Below are 25152 nucleotides of genomic sequence, written 5' to 3' on the forward strand. Positions count from 1 at the left end.
TGTCTGGCAGATTTATTGGATGGATGGACGGACGGACGGATGGATGGATGGATGGATGGATGGATGGATAGATGTGTGTGTATGTGTGTATACGTGTTTTGTGACATTGTAACTAAGATACTGACTGCCCAACACATTTCCCATAATTACAAGTTACTTTCCTCTTTCTGTCACTTATTCTCCTCTACTATATAATTTCTTCAAATAGTTAACCCGGAAAAGAGCAGACTTGAAAAAGAAGTTGAAGGTTACATTTGTAGGGGAAGCTGGTTTGGATATGGGTGGCTTAACTAAAGAATGGTTTCTTCTTCTAATTCGCCAAATTTTTCATCCAGATTATGGTGAGTATTAATATTTATGAACAGTATTTCATTAAAATTATAATTTTTCATAATTCATAGATTCAAGTAATTAATGTAATTTTTAATCTACCCTATGTTTTTACATATTTTTTTGTCAACCATAAATCTTGAATAGTTTTTTTAAGGACTGTTATTTATATTTTAAGAATTTACCAAATTGACGATCAAAATGTTCATGATTGTGTTGGGAATTCTACACAAAATGTATAAAGACTTGAAAGTATACATTTTTAGGGAGCATCCACTTCTTTTCTGACTAAGCCAACTTCAGGAAAATTTAATTTGTTGTTGAAATAAAGAAAATTTGATTATTAAAAAACAAAACTATCGTTTGCTCTTCACTAATACTTGAAAATTCTGTCATTTAAAAATAAACCCTTTTAATAAGAATTCATTAAAAAACAAAACTATCGTTTGCTCTTCACTAATGCTTGAAAATTCTGTCATTTAAAAATAAACCCTTTTAATAAGAATTCATTAAAAAACAAAACTATCGTTTGCTCTTCACTAATGCTTGAAAATTCTGTCATTTAAAAATAAACCCTTTTAATAAGAATTCATTAATTTCTAAGACAAAAATAAACCATTGAAATTTAAATTTGGCTTTCCTTCTTTAGAGCAGTGGTCCCCAAGCCCCGGGCCACGGACCGGTACTGGTCCATAGGCCATTTGGTACCAGTCCGCAGAGAAAGAATAAATAACTTACATTATTTTCGTTTTATTTATATTTAAGTCTGAACAATGTTTTATTTTTAAAATATGACCAGATTCCCTCTGTTACATCCATCTAAGACTCAGTCTTGACGCTTGTTTGGTAAGTTCGACAATTATATTTAAAAATACCACAGTTTTTACGCCGGTCGCATAATTTTATGTTGTGCATTTATCCGTCCCACCCTAAAGGCCGGTCTGTGAAAATATTTTCTGACATTAAACCGGTCCGTGGCCCAAAAAAGGTTGGGGACTACTGCTTTAGAGAATAACATCTATCTAATTAATTTTGGTTAAGTGTTTTTCTTCAGAGGAAGATTTTGTTATTTATTTATTTTTATTTTGTATATGTGTATACATATCATCTTTATGGTAATAGGAATTAAAGGTGACATTAATAAATTGAATTATCCACATAAAATTAATTTTGATCATAACTAATAAATTGTAAAGCTCTAGTTTTTATAAAAGAAAATCAACTGATTTTCTGAGTTTTGGTCTTTTTACCCCATATTTCCACCCTTGGATTTCAATGAACAGTAAAATGTTCTTGTATGTACTCTGTACAAGTATTTGAGATATTTTAACATGAAAGATATTTTGTAATGGAACTATTACTGAACTGTTTTGTTCCTAACAGATGAGATGTCAGGTATATTTTTACCATTGATTTTTTAATTAATCAAATTGTTTCTTTTTTTCAGGCATGTTTACATATCACAAAGATTCACACTGCCATTGGTTTAGCAGTTTTAAATGTGATAACTATTCTGAATTTCGATTGGTTGGAATTGTATCCTTTAAACTTTCCACTAGGAGGTGCTAGTAGACTAGAAATTTTTTTTAATTTTATCTGAATTTTGGAAAACTGTTCTCATTAAGCATTTTATTAAAATCAGATATTTTTTTATTGAATTTTATTGGTGACTGGTTAACATACAGGTTCCAGGTGCCCAAACTATAGCATATTTTATACACCGTATCATGTGTTCACCCCCCAAGTCAAGTCTGCACCCATCACCCTTTATCACCCTTTATCACTCCTATACCCTCCTCTAGCTCCCCCTGTCTCTACACTGTTGTCCAGCTCCGTGAGTGTGTTTGTCCTTTGGTACTCTGTCCCTCCACCTCCCTCAACCACACACACAGCTGCCAACCTGCTCTCTGTGTAGGAGTCTGTCTCTTGTTAGTTCATTTTGTTCATTAGATTCCACATGTGAGTGAAATCATAAGGTAATAGTAGACTAGAGATATTTTAAAATTTTATCTGAATTTTGGAAAATTGGTCACTAAACATTTCATTCAAATCAAACATTCTTGTCAAATTTACTAATAGATTTTCAGTAATCTTTATTATTTGTACTATCACAGCTATCTAATGTCAACAGATTTAATTAGTTGAAAGGAATGATTGAGTTTTTTATATTTCTCTCTGAAAACTTTGTCTCAAAGTATTAATAAAAATGTTGATTTTTCTATTTTATATATTATCTACTTTATCAGGAAATTAAGACTTTTTAAAAATCAAAGTATCTTTTCTATTCATAATGAACTATTTTTCTGTTAGTTCTAAGTACAAAGTAAAAGAAACTAACAGAAAATAGTTTATTTCATTCTGTTTACTAAATTGAAATTATGGAAATTAAATCTAGGTCTTTAATATGACCCTCTAATCCCAAGGTATTTAATAAAAATTACAAATTGAAAGGGATAGGAATAAAATATATGGCATTATCTTACAGTGTTTTAAAATAATATAAATGCACCCTCTGATCCCTCTCAGGGGTGCTGGAGAAATCCCTCATGTATTGGGTGGAAGACTGGACAAGACACCTTCTACATTAGCTTTTTAATTCTGAGAAATATAATTGTGGGAGAAAGGATGGGAGAGTAAATAAACCAGCAAGCACTGGCATACATAGGTTAAAAAAGGAATAAAAGTTCCACCTTTAAGGAGTTTGTCATTTAGATGGGCAGGTGACCACCAATGCAAGGTAGTCTGTTCTCAGAGTCAAATGACCATTTGACATTAAGAGCTAAGAAGTTCTGAAAAGGAAAAGATTCAGTGTAGTCTTCCCACAGAAGGTAGTCATTTAAAAATGGAATCATTCTATCTGATTAGGACAGGGCTGTAGAGAATAGAACTAGAGTGGTAGAGTGACTAGGAAAAAAAAGGCTGCATTGTGTTGGACCTGTTACAGTGCAATGTGTAGGTCCAACTGAGTGAAGCAGAGGGCACACTGAAGTTAGGGAAGATACCTTCAGTAGAACGTGGCCCAGCAAATGTACATCCCGGGTTCGATTCCCAGTCAGGGCACACAGGAGAAGTGACCAAGTGCTTCTCTCCCCACCCCTCCCTTCTCTTCCTCTTCTTCTCCTGCAGCCAGTGGCTCGAATGGTATGAGTGTTGCCCCAGGTGCTGAGGATAGCTCCATTGGAGCACATCAGCCTCAGGTGCTAATAGCTCGGTATTACACCTTTGGCCCCAGATGGGGTTGCCCGGTAGATCCTGGTCAGGGTGAGATCCCCTCGTCTCACCTAAAAAAAATTAAAAAATAAAAGAAAGATCCCTAAGAACAAGAGTTAAGAGCCATATTATGGAGGGCTTTGAATATCTAGCTTTGTTACATTTGTTGGAATAACTCCTGAGAAATGTATATGAAAATCGAGAAACTAGATGGAAGAAAAGGTTATAGAGACAAAAACTACACATTGATATGATAAACTTAATTTGAAACTATATATATATATATATATATATATATATATATATAGTCATGTCTGAAGGTCCAAAGTGCTAAATTCCACAATACAGACCACTTAACAGTTCTTAGGCTTTTGTTTTTCTTATTTACAGTAATCATTTGTTGAATGTTTCAATTTCATTGGAAGCCTGAGTCATTGATGCTTCTCACTACACTGTGAGATATTTGGATTTCTTGATAAATAATGTTTGTCATACTTTATATTCTTATCACAGCTTAGATTTGGGTGACATTGTGACTTTCTGATATTTTTATTGCAGTATTAGATCTTACTTAGCTATCACATTATTAGAAGTACTATACGTAAAATCATGAACTTGCTAATATTTTTGCAATAGACATTAGTTTATATTCAGTCATTTCTCAAAAGAGCATATAAAGCATATTTACATATGTTGCATATTTCAAGTTAAACAACTACAGTAAGTTTTCACTTAACATTGTCAGTAGGTTCTGTGACTTTAAGTGAAATGATATATAGCAAAACCAGTTTTACCATAGGCTAATTGATGTTTAATAAACAAGAGTTAAGTTCCTGCAGCATCTCATTAACATTATAATGAAAACAAAATTGAATGAAATGATGTTATTTTTCAAGGACATGCTATAAATCTAAAGTCATTAAGGCCATTACCTCTCATTGTTAATGTGTATTTATCTAAAAAAAAATTAACTGTAGAAAATAAGACTGATGCCCCCAAAGCATGATAATATATGTATAAGAAAATTGTGAGATGATGTTGGGTTGTGATCATGTAAGTTTGAAAGATCTATTGAAGGTGAAGAGAACTAAAAATTGAGAACAGAGATGATGGCTGGGAAAATTTAGTTGGTTCTGTACGTATCTCCAGTTTTTAAATTTCAGGATAAAAAATTTGTTTCTAATACTTCATTTTTAAATATGTTAAGGTCTTTGGATTTACATAAAATGTATAGTGAAACCTATAATAATAAGTATAAAGGCCTGACCTGTGGTGGTGCAGTGGATAAAGCGTCAACCTGGAACACTGAGGTCACTGGTTCGAAACCCTGGGCTTGCCTGGTCAAGGCACATATGGGAGTTGATGCTTCCTGCTCCTCCCCCCTTCTCTCTCTCTTTCTGTATATATGTTTCCTGTAGCAGATCCTGTGCACCTGCTTCATCTGTTAAAAACGCACCTTCACAGTTACAATGAAAAGAACCTCTAAAATAAAAAGTGCTTAGAACTTGCCACTATAGTAAATGATCATAAATGGTAACTATAATAGTATTGTGGTTATTGTCATTATTTCTGTTATCACAATTATAGAAGTACTATAAAGACTTGCAGTACTTTTTTTCTCAAAAGCTCACTTTCTCATCTAGCAGTGACTTAATCCTTTTTTGCCCATTCTGCAGATTTTTTGTTTTAATTGAGGTATATTTACATAACACAAATATAACACATTAAGTGACTTTTAGTCCCTTTGCAGTGTTGTGCAGGAGTCATCTCTATCTAGTTCTAAGACCTTTCTCCACAAAAGAAAAACCTGTACCCATTAAGCAATCTCTTGCCACTCCCTTATGTGTGGGCCCTTTGACAGCCTGACAGGTGAGCTTAGAAATAAACAGAAATTATTTCTTTTGGGACATAAATCTCAGCCAGAATGCAAAAATTACCTTTTAGAATGGCTATTATTTTTTTAAAAAAAACCCTAAAAATAACAAGTGCTGGTGAAGATGTGGAGAAATTGGAACCCTTGTACACTTCTAATGGGAATGCAAAATAGTGCAGCTGCTATGGAAAACAGTATGGTGGTTCCTTGAAAAATGAAACAATTACCATGTGATTCAGCAATTCCACTTCTGGATTCATACTTAAAAGAACTGGATGTAGGGACTTGAATTTGGTGGGGATTTTTTGACAGTCAATACTTTATATGAGTTTCAGGTGTAGAGCAGAGTAGTTAGACATTTATATAAAATGCAAAGTAATTCTCCCCAAAGAGAAAAAAACAAAAACAAAAAAAAATGTGCCTTCACAGTTACAATTAAAAGAACTTTTTTAAATGAAAAGTGCTTAGAACTTGTCATAGTAAAAGATCATAAATGGTGACTACAGTAGTAGTGTGGTTATTGTCATTGCCATTATCATAATCATAGAAGTATATTAGAACTTCTTTTCAGGATCTGTCCCGTGAGTACATGGCTCAGTCTCTGTTAATATGGTTACCTGTAAACAGTATGTTTTTTCCTGAGGTTATCACCCTCATTCTGCCTTAGCAAAATGAAATACTGGCTATCTTCTAATTTTTAAAATTGTTTCCAGTAATTTGTCCAGCCCTTATGTTTAGATTTTTTTTTGAGCCTATGAAATGAAGGACTTCCTTAATAACTTGATATAATAATTTTATATGACAGTTGAAATACAAAATTTGTTCTAAAACCCCTCTTTTAGCAAATGGATGTTACATTCTGCCATATAATGGATAAATTGGGCAAATTTTATATATATAACATCTGTAGCTTTTAACTTTAACCCTTTGAGTAAACTCCAATAAAGGCCTTTCAGCTAGAAGAGTCGGTGTTCTGTCAGCTTATCAACAGTGTTTATGTATGATTGTGTTTATGTGTTCATATATTTATTCATTCAGCTCTCTTTTCTTGGCATAGTCTGTATTTAATTTTAAAATAGTTTAAATGATCACCAGAACCAATAGTATGTTCTGCAGTGAGTGTTACTGAATAAATTGCTGCGATTATAAAATCACCTTCTTTGTTTAAATTTAGAAAGTGCTTTTTATATGTTAAATAATTTATATTGATAGATATGTCTGAAATTGATATCTGTTGTGATTTTTTTGTTTTTTGTTTTTTGTGTGTGTGTGTGACGGAGACAGAGAGAGGGACAGACAGACAGGAAGGGAGAGAAATGAGAAGCATCAGTTCTTTGTTGTAACTCCTTAGTTGTTTGTTGATTGCTTTCTCATATGTGCCTTGCTGGGGACGGGGCGGGGGGCTACAGCAGACCAAGAGTCCCGTTGCTCAAGCCAACGACCTTGGGCTCAAGCTGGTGAGCATTGCTCAAACCAGATGAACCTGCGCTCAAACTGGCGACCTTGTGGTCTCGAACTTGGGTCCTCCACGTCCTAGTTGATGCTCTATCTACTGTGCCACCACCCTGTCAGGCTCTGTTGTGATCTTAAATAAACTTTTCTAAGGAAATCATTAAGTACTATCAACTGGGCCCCTCCTTTTTATATGACTTGGTAATCAAGGAATTATATAAAATAAAGAGGAAATAAAAGAAGGGAAAGTATGTAGGATTAATTAAAAAGTCAGTATTAGTTCTGAAAGAAGTATGCAAGAAATTGACTGATGTATAATTTAAAGTCATTTGTTGTCAAGGATTTTATGTTAATACTTAACATTTAGTATGCATAGCTTATGGGACTAGCTGTTTATAACAGCATTACCTTGGATATTCGCTTCCCCCCCTGCTGTTACAAGAAGCTGTTGAGCCCTCCCATCGTTCCTAGTGATCAAAACACACCAGTAGGCATCTGCAGTGTTACCACTGATGACTTATGTCAAATTATGCCTGTAAGTATAAAATGACTATATTTTATTCCTTAATGCTAACATCTACCTGCACAGTCTTTCTCCTTCTAATCTGGTTTCTCTCTACTTTTGTAACCCATCTCCTTTTTATCTAGCTTTCTCCTTGCTCATGGAGACACAGCACCCGTTTTGCATCACTCTTCAGCTCTTATAACATAGTAGAATGGGCTTTGAAGTCAGACAGATTTGAATACAACCTTTGCCACTTATTAGCTCTGTGAACTTGGCTAAGTTGTTTCAAGATTCTGAGCTCTAGTTTCCTTATGTGAACAATGAGAGAGTAAAACTCATGTATTAGGTAGATTACATGAGATAAGAAAGCACTTAGTAATTGATTACTTCTGTGGATCCTTATTAAGATGATACTGTGCAATATCATTAACTGTGTAATAACAGCATCTCTTAAATTCAATACAACATGAATTTCATGGGATTATCTCATAACATTCCTCAGTTCAAAATTAGATTTCTTATCAAACTTAAGGTTAAAATTTAGTAGAGAAGTTCTGATCCTCCTGACAATTCCTTATAATGATATATTTTACTGCTTGCAAAATAGAGCAGACTCGGATTAAGAAACTGCAAGATCTGTTTTTTACAGTCTTGTATCTGCAGCATACTTAGCTGTGACCCTGGATGATTCACTTAATTTTCCTATCTCTAAAACAAAAGGAATAGACTAATCTCTGAGTTACCTTCTCATTTTAGATTTTTGTAATTTTTTTGTCCCACTTTTTGCCACATTTTTTACCAATAAATTTCCCAGTTTTATTATTGACTTTTGTCAATAAATTGCCTAATTTTATGATTAAAGATTTGAATTTGACTTTTAGATCCAGTTTTTTTTTTAGTTATTAATGGATATTTTATAAATGACTATGCCATACGTTTTATATTATGGCGCTGAAGATTTCACCAACCTAATATTCTTTTATTAGCTCTTTAATGAGGAATCCAGATTGTGTGTCTACTATGAGATCAACTACTGAAAAAACGTCAGTTTCTGTACGGGCATCAATGAAGCCTGAAAGGAAGCAGGGAAAGGGCTGCCGTGTTATGATGATAGATTGTGGGTACTTTTTTTTTTTTTTTTTTTTTTTTAGCAAGAGAGACAGGAAGGGAGAGATATGAGAAGCATTGACTCATAGTTGCAGCACCTTAGTTGTTCATTGATTGCTTTCTCATATGTGCCTTGACTAGGGGGGTCCAGCCTCACCAGTGACCCCTTGCTCAAGCCAGTGACCTTGGGCTTCAAGCCAGCAACCTTGGGCTCAAGCCAGTGACCATGGGGTCAGGTGTATTATCCCACGCTCAAGCCGGTGACCCCGCACTCAAGCTGGTGAGCCTGTGCTCAAGCCAAGGACCTCAAGGTTTTGAACCTGAGTCATCAGCATCCCAGGCCAGTGCTCTATCCACAGCACCATCGCCTGGTCAGGCTAATGTGGGTAGTTTTTAAAAAACATTTTATACATGGTTTATTCATTTTTTAATAAATAGCATCTATTAAAAATTGGCACCTAATTTCCATTTCATGTATGATAAAAATATATCCTAAAAATGTTTAACTGCTTTTTATTCAATTCTTTCCCATATGTATTTGTATACAGTGTTTTCAAGAAGATTGTGCAGGAAAGTGAAGAGAAGTATATAGTAGATAAGTTTCTTAATTTAAAGACATCTGTGAATATAGGACAAAAAGTACAGAAAGTAATTAAAATACTCCTCAGTGGAGCCTTCAATATGGTGTTAGTAACTGCAATAATTTTCCATGACCATGTTAATGAATACGGCTTCCCTCAGAGGTGATCCATGAATCAAAGCACCAGAATTATCCAATAACAACAATAAGAAATCTTTCCAACAGTCTTGTGAAAGTCACACTTGAGGGTTTTGTTGAAAATAGAGCAGAGGCAAGCATAACTTAGAATCAGTAGCTATACTATCTTTTTTCCTCTGCTTAAACCACTCACATATGCTCTATTAAATAAGACCAGGTATTCAAACTATGCAAACACACTACTTTGTATCTTCACACACTATTTAATTATAGGTTTATAAAATCAGAAAAAAGTTTGATTGTAAAGTAGTAAGTTATAGATAGCATATCACAATTAAAAGTCCAAGACAAAGTATCAATAAAGACAATTCTCAACAAAAATTGGGGTTTGAAAATACAGCGACTGGAATAAAAGGTCTACTGTCCTAATTAAAGCAGATCTGAGTTACAACTTCATGACCTATGACATTGTATTTCGTCATCAAGAATTTAGTCTCTGAAAGGTGGTAAGCCCTTTCTCTTGGATTTACCTCGTAGTCCCTGGAGTTCTTAAACCAGAAATCTCCCAATTATAATTTTCAGCATCCATAATTTTTATTAGTAATTGCAAATCTATGCTCATCTGAAGTTGTATAAAAATTTGTTTTTAATGGGATGGAAAACTTACTATGTATGTAAGTATTAAGATTCTAACCATTCTGTTATCTTTTAATAATTTGAAATAAATTAAAATTTTTTTCATAAAACCTGAAAAATTTTTAAACATTTAGTTAGTTTTTCTATTTGTAAGTCTTTGCTCCTTGATAACATGAGTTGTAACCTATTCAGGAGAATGTTTTTTCCAGTGCTCTCAACTTCTTGGGAAAAAGGGCATTGTGACTGAAATATCAACCCCGCTTATCTGCTTGAACTCTGTGATTTTAAATGTAAAATATGTATCCTGAAACAGCATATTTTTAAGAAAATAAATTGAAAATGAGAAATGCTACACCTTTATAAATAGTGCTGCAGACAGCAGCGAGTTATGATGAGAACTATGCCTTAGCTTGCTGCGTAAGAATAGTCACCTGGGTGTCTTCCTCCCCTGTGAACTTTTCCAATGAAAGGTAGGTGGCAGAAATCAATAAGAAGCGTTTTGTGTTCTAGAAAATACATCTCAGATTTTACCTTTATTTCAGAATCTGAAAGTTTCTCTGCTCTTTCTCACATGTAAGTGAGCTATAACAGATCTGACTGTTTTAGGTAATACCTTTTGGTTAAAAAAAACAAAACAAAAAAAAAACACATAACTTTTTTTTTATAGGAGCTGGCCCGTGGATTAAGTGAACTCTTGTCATATGAAGGCAATGTTGAAGAAGATTTCTATTCAACATTCCAGGTACTGTTAAGGGCAGATAGCTTTCTGTTAACCATGTATTTCATATATGACAAAATGCCATTTGTTATGAAACACTCATTATTTGAAAAGATGAACAGGATTAATCAACACATACCATCCCTATCTTAAAGGATCTGAACCTGATAAATTAGACAATGCAGGTAGATACACATAAAAGAGCAACAATGAAAGTACTTAAAGAAATTCACCAAGGGTGAGGGTATTTCTCTGCTCATTTTAAAGGCAAGTAGCACATTCCCTTAACTCGGTTACTTTCTCAGAGCTTTTCAACTTTTAAAAATAGCCTCTCCTGTAGCTTCAGTACAAGAAGTAAGCAGAAACTAGTGGATCAGACCCAAACCCTCTCATTTCCGCTCCCCTAACAGTAATTGGGAGGTGGGAATTAGCGCAATCCACATAGCTCCAAAAGACCTGAATGGCTTCATGAGTCTTGTGAACATCGGCAGGGTGTTTAACTGTATTCAACGGGAGGATTAAGTTAAAGACTTATTTTTTTACCTCACAATATTTTTATGATATCTCATTCTTCTGATACAAATATTAGAAGAAGCTTAGTATTTCTGTGATTTGTGTATTTAGGGGAAAACTGCTTTTTAAACTTTACAAACATGTTCTCTGAAACCTGTTAGATATCAACCATACTAATAAATATCTTGTGTTGGAATCTCCCATCAGGTTTTTCAAGAAGAATTTGGAATAATTAAGTCCTACAATTTAAAGCCAGGTGGTGATAAAATTCCAGTTACCAATCAAAATAGGAAAGGTACGTTAGATACTATTTCTTAATTAAAATGCTTTGGTGTTTACCATTTACTTTTACTATATAACAGGTGGAAAATTGCTTTTCAGAATATGTGCAACTTTATATTGACTTCCTTCTCAACAAATCCATCTATAAGCAATTCGCTGCATTTTATTATGGATTTCATAGTGTATGTGCTTCAAATGCCCTTATGGTGAGTTTAAACCTTTAAATTATACTTTCAATTAGGTTTTGTAATATGATAATAACTAAAACCAAGTCCTTAAATATTTTAGTAGATAAGCTTTTAAAATAGAAAATGGTAGAGCTAGAAATAAAAAGTTCTCCCATTTCAGCCTTAACTCTTTAAAAGGAAAAAGACCACTCAACTCCATTTTTCTCCCTTGTGCTATGTCATATACTATATGTTTTAAGCCTTTAAAAACTTTCTCCAAGCAGAGTGGATAAAGAAATCCTATTGGCTCAAGGTCTTAATACTGAGAGACAAAGCACAGAAAACAATTAGCATATAAGCTTCTGGGCAAAAGCCACCTGTTACTGGCTAAGGAACTTATTTATAACTCTGTAAGTCGGAGCTGCCTTTTACCCATAGGAAGTAGTTTGTCTTAGAGTCATGATGGACTCTGTTTGGTTTGACTTATGCGAGCCATGTGAGTATGTGTCAGCTGCTGTCTAGACACCATGCTGAGAATATAAAAGTACAGTTTTCTGAAGAACTGGTGCTCTTCACCCCTGCTATCCAAAGCACACTCTATCACAGCTTCGTTATTTCCCCTCAGTTTTATTATGAAGGTTTGGAGTTAGGCCTTTCATTTGAATTGTTTTTCATAGGAGAGAGCCTTCTTTAGAGTAACCTGTCACAAAACTACCTTTGAAAACAGAGCACTTTATTGAGCTCTAATTGTGACACACTGGTAGCAAAATATCTCACCATGGTAGAAAAAATATATGTGGAGATTTTTCTTTTAAAACATGGCTTGCCTGACCAGGCAGTGATGCAGTGGATAGAGCATCGAACTGGGACTTGGAAGACTCAGGTTCGAAACCCCGAGGTCGCCGGCTTGAGTGCAGGTTCATCTGGCTTGAGCAGGGGCTCACCAGTTTGAGCTTGGGGTTACTAGCTTGAGTGTGGGATCACAGACATGATCCCATAGTTGCTGGCTTGAGCCCAGGGTTGCTGGCTTGAAGCCCAGGCTCACTGGCTTAAGCAAAGGGTCACTCGCTCTGCTGTAGTCACCCCACCCCCCAGTCAAGGCACATATGAGAAAGCAATCAGTGAACAACTAAGGAGACTGAGGAGCCGCAATGAAGAACTGATGCTTCTCATCTCTCTCCCTTCCTGCCTGTCTGTCCCTATCTATCCCTCTCTCTGTTTCTGTCACAAAAATAAATAAATAAATATTTTTAAAATGGCTTGATTTATGGTAAGAGAAGTCATGATTTTTATAGTTGGATTCAATGAAAATAGTTCCAATTTCAGTTTAAATGATGACTTTTATCATTTTCATTAAATGATTATTGGCAGCTGCTTCGTCCAGAAGAGGTTGAAATCCTGGTGTGTGGAAGTCCTGAACTGGATATGCACGCTCTGCAGAGAAGCACTCAGTATGATGGCTATGCAAAAACTGACGTGACTATCAGGTGAGACTTGATACTTCTGACAGTGTGGTTGCAGAAGAGGGAATGAGAGAGAAGGTGGTTCGTTTATTTGTGTAACTTACAACCTTGGAATCAAGTAAATCAACTGAAATCCTGTAGAGTTCCACACTGCCTTATTTTATTTCTAAAAAGTAATGTGAGAAATTAAATATGAAATAACTTAGCAAAGCAGTCCCCTTGGGAGAGAGTGATATACAGTATAGAAATTTCTACAAAAGTATAGAGGTTTTACTTTTTTAAAAATGCTTTTGTTCTAGAACTTCAGGCATGGTACACAGATATCATTTTAATAGCACTGTGTTGAAAAATGAGAAAAATTATATAGGAGAAAAAGGGCTGCTGTACTTTCCACTGTTGGGCTATCTTTATAATTTTATAAAAATGTATTTTTATTTATTTTTATTTTTTTATTTTATTTTTTTCTTTTTTGCATTTTTCTGAAGCTGGAAACAGGGAGAGACAGTCAGACAGACTCCCGCATGCGCCCGACCGGGATCCACCCGGCACGCCCACCATGGGGCGATGCTCTGCCCACCAGGGGGCGATGCTCTGCCCATCCTGGGCGTCGCCATGTTGCGACCAGAGCCACTCTAGCACCTGAGGCAGTGGCCACAGAGCCATCCCCAGCGCCTGGGCCATCTTTGCTCCAATGGAGCCTTGGCTGCGGGAGGGGAAGAGAGAGAGAGGAAAGTGTGGCGGAGGGGTGGAGAAGCAAATGGGCGCTTCTCCTGTGTGCCCTGGCCAGAATCGAACCCGGGTCCTCCACACGCTAGGCCGACGCTCTACCACTGAGCCAACCGGCCAGGGCATAAAAATGTATTTTTATAATGTTAGTCAAAAATATAATTCAGATAAAGAAGCTTGCATTCCTTAATTTTAAAGGTACATACATGTATGCTAAGGAAAGTTTTTTCCTTAGAGCTTACTTTATATTACTTTATTCCAGCGATTTCCAACTTTTTGCATCTCATGGCACACGTAAACTGATTACTAAAATTCTGCAACACACCAAAAAATATTTGTTGCCAATCTAACAAAAAAATAGGTATAATATTGATTCATTCACACCATATGGCTGCCATTGTGTTGGCTGTTACATTTTTTTATTTGATAGTCTAAGGGAAAAGAGGTCAGTGCCCCTGACTAGTCAGGTATTGCATGTTTTAAAAATTCTTGCAGCATACCAGTTGAAAATCACTGCTTTATTTTGATCTGCACGATTTTTGTTAGGACATTTTATGTAAATTTCCTTCTGTGTTCTCTAGATATTTTTGGGATGTTGTGCTTGGATTTCCTCTTGATCTTCAGAAGAAGTTGCTACATTTTACTACAGGAAGTGACAGAGTCCCTGTAGGAGGAATGGCTGATTTGAACTTTAAAATCTCAAAGAATGAAACTTCTACTAATTGGTAAATTTTTAGATTATAATTGTTTTTAATCAATAAGTTTGGCTAATATATTTCATTCTGAAGTCATCTTCATAGAAAAATCTCAGGAGTAAACATGGCCTTGATATGAGAAAGGCTGGCTTAAGGTCCTCTATTAATTTTTCAGACATACAAATACTAACTGAAAATTCCTTTCCATTAACTTTTTGTTTTGCTAAACCTGCTTTGTAGTCTCTTTTAGAGCTAGCTTGCTTTTTAGTAGTATATTATCTAACCTTCATTTTTATTTAAAGGTGATTTTTATTAAAAATACAAAGGTGGAGGTTTTGGCTGTCATAATTAGTACTAGATGTCCTCTAGTACAAGAAATGCATCTAGTATTAAACCTTTTTTTAAATCTAGTGCTCTTTGCATATAAAAGTGATGATGATGATAATGGCTTTAAATTATTTTTCTAATAATGTTGATAGATTAATGCTGATCTACTTCTTTTCCTGAACTTGTAATTTCTCAAGCTGATTTGAGAAGACATTACTTTGATTATAATCATTTTCTCTGCTGCCCAATATATTCCCTGAGTTGTCAATTCTTCTTTTCATTTTTGAATTGGAATTTGTCCTGTCCTTTCCCACTGCTACCACTGAGAGCCATTTTGATGGTGTGGAGTTCACAGAGACTGAAGGAAAAGGGCTAAGGAACCTGTAGAAATCTTGAAGAAAGATAACAGTGTCACCAGGTAGAGGGGTGGGGGAGCTGATCTAAAGGATTCAGAGGATGAGTGTTGCATGTGCATTGAGGGCAGCAACATTAAGTGTGGGTAACAAGTGTCTCAGAAATATATTCTTTTTTATAGTCAAGACTGAAATAATAGTAACAGTCATACTATCTACTCTTCTATTAGGTGTTTTATATAGATTGCTTTTAAATTTTTTAAACAACCCAATTGATAAGTTTACCCCAGTGATTTTTCAACCACCAGTCTGGACCTATAATCTTCAAACAGCATCAGGGTGGTCACCTCTTTCGCAGACCAGCACTGGTCCACAGACTGGCGGTTGAAAAACACTGGTTTACACTGTCATGGTGATGAGGAGACTGAGATTTAGAGACATGGAACCACTTGAACAAGGTCCCACAGCTAGGAAGTGAGGGAGGCAGTATTCAAATTCAGATTGGTCTGAATCCAAAAATAATGTCACCAGAATGAAAGTTTCATGAGAGCAGAGACATTGACTGTCTTGTCTGTAAACCTGGCCCCCTGTCTGGAAATGTGCTGATGCATAGTAGGTACTTCATAAGTATTTGTTCAACAAAGGAAAAAATGAGTCATTGCTTGGAAAAGTGAAAGAGATTTGAATGTGTGTGTCCTGGCATTTTGAAAATTGCTTAGCGGTAATTCTCTGTATGTTTAAGGGTTTAGTGTCTTTTTAAAATTTTTCCCTAGGTTGCCTGTGGCTCATACCTGCTTCAATCAACTTTGCCTTCCCCCCTACAAGAGCAAAAAGGACCTGAAACAGAAACTGATCATTGGGATTTCAAATTCCGAAGGTTTTGGACTTGAGTAACCTAAGACTTGAAACATATTTTATATGTAGCATTCACTTCCCTCTTATTGTGCCTTTAACCTTTTCATGTTTTTGTCTCAAAACACCTTGACAAAGCTCACCAACTTTAAAATACTGATTTAAAAAAAAACCCAGATATGAAGTATGTTAGTAGAGGCATGGTTTTCTATAAACACAGACACTGCCTGAGTGGAGAAAAGCCCAGATGGCAGAGACAGGTGTGGGTTCAGTCCTTTTTTATAGCACTTTATCATTCTCCATGAATAGTGTGTCACAGGTGTTCCACTGGGGGGGCAATGTGCAGTAAAGAAAGCATTGATGACATAGGGAACCCAGTGACAGATTGTGTGCTGCTAGGATACAATAGCAACACAGATAGCTACATTATCATTAATTACATCATTAATGTAAGGCATGTAGCCATTTTTTCATATAGGGGTAAACAACAGTATAATTGCAAATGCAATTTACAGGGTTTTTTGATATACTGGTTTTGGTCCAATAAGATTCTTTTCAACTGTTGCTGAAAAGCATGTAAATACCTAAATAACAGCGTGAGAATAATGGGATTTTGATAGTGCCATTTATTGCTAAAGATTTATTTTTACAAAGTAAATTCAGGGTTTTAGACGTGTATACAGATTTTACAAATAAATAATGATGATTGTATAAGAGTGTAACTATGTATTTTCAGACTAATTGGATTCAGGTTATATTCTTTTAAGTATTGTTAGTCTGCATGCACATTGGCAGTAGTTACTTTGAGTACTCTGTAATATTTGTATACTGACCATTTCTTTTTAAGGGTCGGCTATTAGAAAGGAAATCGGATAACTAATCCTTGGTAAATTAAGTCAATTACAAGCACAAAAGAAAAGAACTGTTTTTATATATACTTTGATTGATGTACAAGGCTTATTAGAACTGTTTTTATATACACTTTGATGTACAAGGCTTATTTCTAATATTTTTGATCACCAGTTGTATTGAAACACTAATTTTTAGAAAAGGTTAGGATAAGTTATTTGACAAAAGTGAATACAGTAATAACATTTATGTCAAAATGACATACTTGGTGTTGAAAAATCAAGTTCAACATTTCAATCAAAATGTTTGTTTTTCACTGGATTCTGAATATAGTAAATTCAAAAGTACTCTTTAGAGTTTCTAATAAAATAGCATGTAGAAAGAAACTATTTCAAATCAGTCAGACAGTAAATGGTTTTCTTTTTAATTACAGCAAATGAAGCAGTTTTATTAGCATGCTACAAATATTTCCTAATCAAGACTTCTCTATTATTCTTTGATAGTTTTCCTTCAGAAAACTCTGAAGATATATTTGCAATAATAATGAAGCCAGCATTTAGTACCAGCATATGGTTCACATGCAAATAATACTTTCCCACAATTCTTTCTGAGCTACCTTGTTTTCTTACTGCCGAGTCCTGCACCCAACCAGCAGAATTCTTTCAGGGTGGAGCGACCAATCAGCTTGTTTTCCTGCAGTTCTGAAGCCAGCCCACAAAGCGTTAAGGAAAAGGAGTTACGGTTTACTATTCTATTTGTAACAGAAGTGACTCTGCTTTTTCATTTGGATATCCTATTTTAAGTATTTTCTTAAAAACCTTGGAAAGCCTAAGAAAGATAAAGGCATGTTGATTTTGTTCTGTTTGTGCTGTTTTTAATCCGTATGCAAATAAAACTGCTTCTTTTACAACGCTTGAACTAGAAAGTAAGATGTTTAATGTAAGTTACTACTAACTAATAAGCACAGAAGAATCATATATAAGAAACCAGATTTAAGTGTTTTAAATAAAATGTAAACAATGTTTTTATTTGGTAGAGATGGAAAACTATATTGGCTTGGTGTGCATGTTTAATGATGTGCTTGTATATTGATAGCTATGTCACTTTTAAATAAGAAGTACACAAGCAAGCCAGATTTTTAAATGACAAAGTCCATAAATAACTGGAAATTTTTTTTCTGTCTGTTAAGTTGAAATTTATAACCATTTATCACTTAATTGCACATTGCCTTTATTTATTCTGTTTTTTGGTTTACAGTGTAATAATACCTCATTTTTTAAAAAATGAAAACCACTACTGTTATATTTCGTTACTTTAAACAGCTAAAATTCATGTAGTTGCTTTTTTATATACTCTGTTAATGAATTCCTGATTTTTGTATCTTCCACAGTAACTTAAAGCATTGCAAATATTTATCAGTATTTACAAAATGTCCTGTCCTTTTTTAATCTTTGCTTAGTCATATTTTTGTCTGTATGATCAGAAGTTTTTAACAGTCCGTTTTTTGTACAAATCTGTCTTGTATTAAGTTGTTAACTTCTGGATAAAATTTTTCAAATATTAAAGTTATACAATCAGTCAGGTTTTAGTTTTAGGCAACTTCTTAAAACCGTAAGTTAAAAATAGAATGGCACACTATTCTCTTTGTTATACTGTCTCTTAAATGTAGTGATGAGGGAAAGTACTAATACATCTAGCTTCAAAAATGTGTGTTGTTGACACCAGATACATCCTGTGTCTGGGTGGTCACCAGAAATGAGTTAAGTATGACATTTCATTGGATGTAGATAGACAACTTCAAATCTTAAGTATTTCTCCCCAAAATTATTAGTTTGGTCTTTTTTTACTCACTTACATTTCCTGTGTTTAAGGAGAAAACAAGAGATGAAGAGAATGTAGGAGAAAATATCATTAATGGAGAAGACAGGCAGCTGGATGAAAGACAGACTAGGGTGGATTTTCACAGGGGAGGGCACAGGATCAAGTCACCCAATGGCCACACAGGGCAGTGGTGAAGAGTTCTGCTTTGGAGCAGACTGCATGGGTTGGTTTACTGTTTCCTTGGCGCAGTTACTTAATCTCCCTGGGCCTCAGTTATCAAATGGAAATAAGAACCTACCTATTTCATAGAGAGGGTTGTAGGAAGGATTAAATGCACGTGTGAGAAGTACTTATATAGTAAAATAATACAGTGTGATGCAAGAGGAATTGGTGCGAATGTGAGACCATCTATGGTCCCTGCCTCTGCAGCCTCTGGAGGTCTGAGCAGCAGACACTGGGTGCAGCTCAGGGAACAACGCAAACTGCATGTGAAGCATTACAATTGTGTTAGAATATTTCTTACTTGAAACAGTGCTCAGCTTCCAAAATTCCTTCAACCAACCTATTGAAGTAGCCTTCAACGAAACTAGACACGCCAGCTACGTCACATGCTCTCTCTGAAGAGAAAGAAAGAAAGAAAGGAGAAACATACAGAAACAGAAACTCCTGTTCAGCACCTCGGCTGTCCACACCGGGTGACATGACTGGCCCGGGCTACCTTGTCCATCCAAGTTTTCTTTTTTCCCTGCTTTTGTTTTGCTGCTGTCATTTTGAAGTATTTCAGTTTGAAAAGATTAGCTCTGGGGGGAAGGGGCTTCCAAGGTTTTCGTTGCCAGGTTAGTCTTTTTGACCCGCATGTAATTAGTTTTCCTCGCCCCGATTAAGTCCCGGTCCCTTCAGCTTCCCTCGGAGCAGCCCGAACTGGAGTGCCGAGTGGCACGCTCCGCTCGGACATCATGTGTCAGGGCATCGTGGTTTCCACACACCTGACACTGTGGCTTCTAAAAATAGTTGAGTCTTTTCTACCTATTCAGTACTCTTAAAGACAGGAATGAATAAAATGGATTTAGGATTTTTGCTTTCTTTAATAGTAAATGGCCTCTTCTTGCATTTCAGCACAGCCTTGCAAGCATTCTCTTGATTCTTTCCTATCCAGTGTCTAAAACTTTTGAGTACATTGTTCTCTGTAGATTTGCACCAGTGTTTTATTAAATTGTTAACATTTGTTTATTCAGTGCCTATTATATTTAAACTGGAGGCTGATCATAGCTCCGTATATCACTTGCTTACTATTGATATATACAAACGTGAGCAGGTATGAGTCTGAACACTTAACCTTCTGAAGCCCTAAAATGTGTACCATTGCATGAAAATATCCCTAGGATTTTCATGACTATTATACACCTCAATGTTTTCATGCCATTTAGACACTACATCTCTGAATGCATAGGTACACACACAGTCGGAGCATTAGTCACCATTGAGTTAAGCTGCTGGGTCTTTCTGCAGCCTGACTTGACTTTTCTATGTGCACACAAACAAGCAAACTACAACAGGAAAAACACAGATTTACTGCAGTAGGTTTCCTGAACACAGTCTTGTACTGCATTGCCACTGTGTCCAGGCGCTACCTCTCCGTGTAAGACTCTGCACGCCTTCCTTGTCTGGTGCTGTCATTGGCAATCTTCCTCTCCTGATGCATGGCTTGTCAGCACTGATCTTACTTTGACTTGTCCTTCCTCAACCCCACGTCAGTAAGCTGCTGCTTTATGTTCCTTCTCAGATGTGACCCGTCTTTCTACTCCATCCCTGCGGTCTCCTCTTTGGTTCGGACACTCAGCCCTGCATGACTGACTGGCCTCCTTGAATGCACTTACTCTTACCCCAATCTTCCTAAGGCCCTACAGATAATCTTTGTAAAATTCTGTTCTTATCATGTGCCCTGCTCTCCAGTTGTCTTAAGATCTATCTGGTGCTTATCTGATCACCTTCCAACTCCAAAGCCTAGCATTTGTGCCACATTTTTTTATTTTTGCCATTGGTTTTTTTTTAATTCTTATTGAATTTATTGGGGTGACATTGGCTAATAAAATTACTGTATACAGGTTCCAGGTGTACAATTCTATAATACATCATCTGTGTATTGTATTGTGTGTTCACCCCCCCAAGTCAAGTCTCCCTCCATCACCATCTATCCCCCTCTCCTCTCCTCCCACATCCCCTTCCCTCCTGCAGTCCCCGCACTGTTCTCTTTGTCCATAAGGGTTTTTTCTATGCTTAATCCCTTCTTTTTCACCCCCCCCTCAGCCCCCATCTCCTCTGACAGCTGTCAGTCTGCTCTCTGAACCTGGGAGTCTGTTTACATTTCGTTAGTTTATTTTGTCCGTTAGATTTCACATAGGAATGAAATCATACAGTACTTACCCCAGCATCACGCTCTGCGGGTCCATCCATGCTGTCACAAAAGATAATATTTCCTTTTTCATGGCTGAGTACTATTCCATTATTTTACATATTCCCTAATACCGATTTCCAAAAGGTCTCCTGAACAACTGTGCTCATCCCGTTCCCTGCTCAGCCTAGTGCTCCTGAGGAGCTCTTCCTGCTCCTCTGCGCCCAACCCCCTCCTCCCTCCACTCTGTCCCAGTCCAGCTCAGGTCCTCTGCCCCCACAACCTCCCTGGAGCAGAATTCTCTTCCCCCAGCCAAACCTAGCCCTGAACCACCCAAAACAGAAAAGCTGCCTTTTTCACACACATCCACCTATCTTCTTTCCTCAGGGGGCACTATTTTCAAACTTGTGTATGGTTCAATGTGTGCACATCAAAGGCTGGAGAACAGAGGTATTTCCTGTGTCCCTACCTAGCAACCACCAGCACAGTACTGCGTCAATAAACGCAGATGAAGTCCTACGTTACTTTTCAACTTGACAGTGCAGGTGAGACACTCATCAGATCAGTGCGTGGACCAGCCAGCTGCATGGGTAAATGGTTTCATCTTTAACTAGCAGCCTATTGCCCTGCCTGACACCAACCTGCTCACACACTTCTGTCAAGACTTCAGTGTGTCACTTACCTAGCCACCTAGCTATCCATGTTACTGAAACAACTTAATGATTCCATTGTTGGGAGAATCTTGCTCCTCTTCCTACATCTACCAACTTTGACCCACACAAAAAGGCCTTTGACTCACCTCTCCCCTCAGGAAGTGTTAGAATGAGAACCTGCGGACTCTCCGCTCTCTGGCTGCTGCCCCAAGGGAGGGCGGCTGCTTTCCGACTGATGAGAGCATGGTAGCTCTGGGCTCCGGCCACGTTCCACTGAGGGTGGGTCTATGTACAGAAAAGCTGTCCTGGCCTTGCTCGTCTCTCTAACTTTCCAGAAATTTCTGCCCTGCTTGAGCTGAGGCACAGTGGGCACGTGAACTTCCGGTCCCCCCTGTTCAACAGCCACCCCCAAAAGCGACCCACTATTCCCTAGCTCAGGGGTCCCCAAACTATGGCCCGCGGGCCATATGCAGCCCCCTGAAGCCATTTATCCGCCCCCCCCCCCGCACCACCGGAAGGGGCACCTCTTTCATTGGTGGTCAGTGAGAGGAGCATAGTTCCCATTGAAATACTGACCAGTTTGTTGATTTAAATTTACTTGTTCTTTATTTTAAATATTGTATTTGTTCCTGTTTTGTTTTTTTTACTTTAAAATAAGATATGTGCAGTGTGCATAGGGATTTGTTCATAGTTTTTTTAATAGTCCGGCCTTCCAATGGTTTGAGGGACAGTGAACTGGCCCCCTGTGTAAAAAAGTTTGGGGACCCCTGCCCTAGCTCCTCCATTTGTCTCTGGGGAGGGAGGTGAGTATGGGAGAGAAGTCAGGGAAGATGCCCCAAACTCGGTGGCTTTGTGTGATAGTTCATTTCTAACTCACTGAGCAGTTCCCAGGAGGATGGTGAGGTCAGCAGGGCTGCTCTCCCCGTCATGATGCCCTGGCTCCTTCCACTCGTGCTTCTGCCATCCCCGAGGCTTCGCTGACATCTGCACCCCACGGGCTGAAGGGGAAAGCAGGATGCGTTACCCAGGAGGTTCTCATGGGCCGGAGCTGACAACCACACATTGCTTCCGCTCGCCCTGCCCCAGAGAGAACTCCGAGTCGTACACTGGACCGTCAGGAAGTAGATGCTGACATGAAGTTCGGGGTACACGAAATTTATTAGGAATCATTTACCTGGAAAAGGAAGGGGAAGGAAACAGAACTGGGCAAAGGGGCAAGTCAAGCTGTGACACAGTCCTGACACAGCAATGGCCAGACCAGTGGGGAGCTCTAGAGCAAACTGCCTGTCGCAGTCTCCCTCTGCTGTGCCAATGGTCAGTCCTCTCTGTCCTGCCCCAGGCAGGCAGGCGGAAGGCAGTCACACCTCGGGAGGGCGTGACATAGGGCGAGGCGACTTTCCGCAGCTGAGGACTACCCTGAAGGAGCTGACAGCCAGAACCTCTGCTGACTGCACTTCCTGTCCCAGGGCGGCAAGGCCTTCCTTGCGTGAGGCACACCCGCGTGTTTACCATACCTGACCACACCTAACTGCAAAGGAATCTGAAAAATACAGTCCAGCTCTGGGCCTGCGGAGAGGGGTAGGCAGTGTGGTGACAACTAACCATCAGAGATGAGTTCAACATCCTTGCCAAACGGGTTTTACCAAGGAGCCTGTACGTGGCGGTTAAAGAACACAGCAGACAGCCTGACCTCCGTTTAGCCCGTGTGTTCAGCACACCTGCTGCCACAGACCCACAAGGGGAGCGGCCTGACAGGCATAGGAGCCTCACCCGAGCAGTAACGCCCGTCAGCTTCCTGGACTGCAGGGCCTGGGCAATGGGGCTTCCATCTCCAGGTTTATTGCTGACTTGGGCTTCTTTGAAAGTATGAACAGCCCAGCTCATAAGTGCCCGGTGAAAAAGGAGGGGTTGAAAATGGCATCTGAGAAGTCAAGGCAAAGATAAATGAATGGGACTACATCAGACTAAGAAGTTTTTGCTCAGCAAGAGAAACTGACAACAAAATAAACAGACAGCCAACTAAATGGGAAATGTTATTTTCAAACAACAGCTCAGATAAGGGCCTAATATCCAAAATTTACAAAGAACTCATAAAACTCAACAACAAACAAACAAACGATCCAATAAAAAAATGGGAAGAGGACATGAACAGACACTTCTCCCAGGAAGAAATACAAATGGCCAACAGATATATGAAAAGATGCTCATCTTTATTAGTTATTAGAGAAATGCAAATCAAAACTACAATGCGATACCACCTCACACCTGTTAGATTAGCTATTATTAACAAGTCAGGTAATAGCAAGTGTTAGAGAGGCTGTGGAGAAAAAGGAACCCTCATCCACTGTTGATGGGACTGTAAAGTAGTACAACCATTATGGAAGAAAGTATGGTGGTTCCTCAAAAAAACTGAAAATAGAACTACCTTATGACCCAGCAATCCCTCTACTGGGTATATATCCCCAAAACTCAGAAACATTGATACGTAAAGACACATGTAGCCCCATGTTCACTGCAGCATTGTTCACAGTGGCCAAGACATGGAAACAACCAAAAAGCCCTTCAATAGAAGACTGGATAAAGAAGATGTGGCACATATACACTATGGAATACTACTCAGCCATAAGAAATGATGATATCGGATCATTTACAACAACATGGTGGGATCTTGATAACATTATACGGAGTGAAATAAGTAAATCAGAAAAAAACAAGAACTACATGATTCCATACATTGGTGGGACATAAAAATGAGACTAAGAGACATGGACAAGAGTGTGGTGGTTACCGGAGGAGGGGGGGAGGGAGGACGCGGGAGGGAGGGAGGGAGAGGGGAAGGGGGAGGGGGAGGGGCACAAAGAAAACTAGATAGAGGGTGACAGAGGACAATCTGACTCTGGGCGATGGGTATGCAACATAATTGAATGACAAGATAACCTGGACATGTTTTCTTTGAATATATGTACCCTGATTTATTAATGTCACCCCATTAACAATAAAAATTTATTAAAAAATAAATAAATAAAAATAATAATAATAAAAAAAAGAAAATGGCATCTGAGTTACACAACTATCCTTGTTTATGCGTGGCCACATCGGCCTTGACCTCTGAGGTGCTGAGGGCCTACGACCCCTTTCAAGTTCCAAGGCAGAATCTGGAGACCTAGAAAAGAACACCCAGCTTTGTACAAAGTAACCTACTTTTCTCTTTTAACTGTCACTTTTGAGGTCCCATTGGTCAAAATAAAAGTTGGGAAGCTCACTGTGCATGTCATAGCTAAGAACACAGCCACCAAGCCCTCCTCTCTGACCCTTCACATGAAAGCACTGGGAAATCCAAAGCAAACACAAGAACTGACCAGCCAGGGAGCTCCTGGTCATCTGGAAACACGGGGAACAAGGACTGGGTACCCCCCACTTCCCTGAAGATGGGTGACTGCCTGCCAGGATGGGTGAGGGTCAGGAGGGTGCTATGGAGGGCCTGGCTGGATAGGAAACTCTGGGCCCACC

General features: G+C 37.8%; 1 protein-coding gene across 2 annotated transcripts in view; it reads left to right on the plus strand.

Annotated features, from left to right (window-relative positions):
- Positions 1 to 18223, plus strand: part of HECTD2 (HECT domain E3 ubiquitin protein ligase 2) — an 84247-nt gene extending 66024 nt beyond the window's left edge. Inside the window, exons 13-21 of one of the 2 annotated variants that reach the window (XM_066239646.1) lie at positions 209 to 341; positions 1778 to 1866; positions 7242 to 7400; positions 10499 to 10573; positions 11270 to 11357; positions 11444 to 11550; positions 12883 to 12998; positions 14282 to 14425; positions 15849 to 18223. In XM_066239646.1, the coding sequence (XP_066095743.1) occupies positions 209 to 341; positions 1778 to 1866; positions 7242 to 7400; positions 10499 to 10573; positions 11270 to 11357; positions 11444 to 11550; positions 12883 to 12998; positions 14282 to 14425; positions 15849 to 15969 (1032 nt within the window). In that variant the 3' untranslated portion in view covers positions 15970 to 18223. Of the gene's footprint in view, positions 1 to 208; positions 342 to 1777; positions 1867 to 7232; positions 7401 to 10498; positions 10574 to 11269; positions 11358 to 11443; positions 11551 to 12882; positions 12999 to 14281; positions 14426 to 15848 lie in introns of those variants that run through there. The other variant, XM_066239647.1, reaches the window with a different exon arrangement.
- The last annotated feature ends 6929 nt before the right edge of the window (positions 18224 to 25152 follow it).

The sequence above is a fragment of the Saccopteryx bilineata genome, chromosome 7 (assembly GCF_036850765.1).
Source record: "Saccopteryx bilineata isolate mSacBil1 chromosome 7, mSacBil1_pri_phased_curated, whole genome shotgun sequence".
In the NCBI taxonomy this organism is placed as follows: Eukaryota; Metazoa; Chordata; class Mammalia; order Chiroptera; family Emballonuridae; genus Saccopteryx; species Saccopteryx bilineata.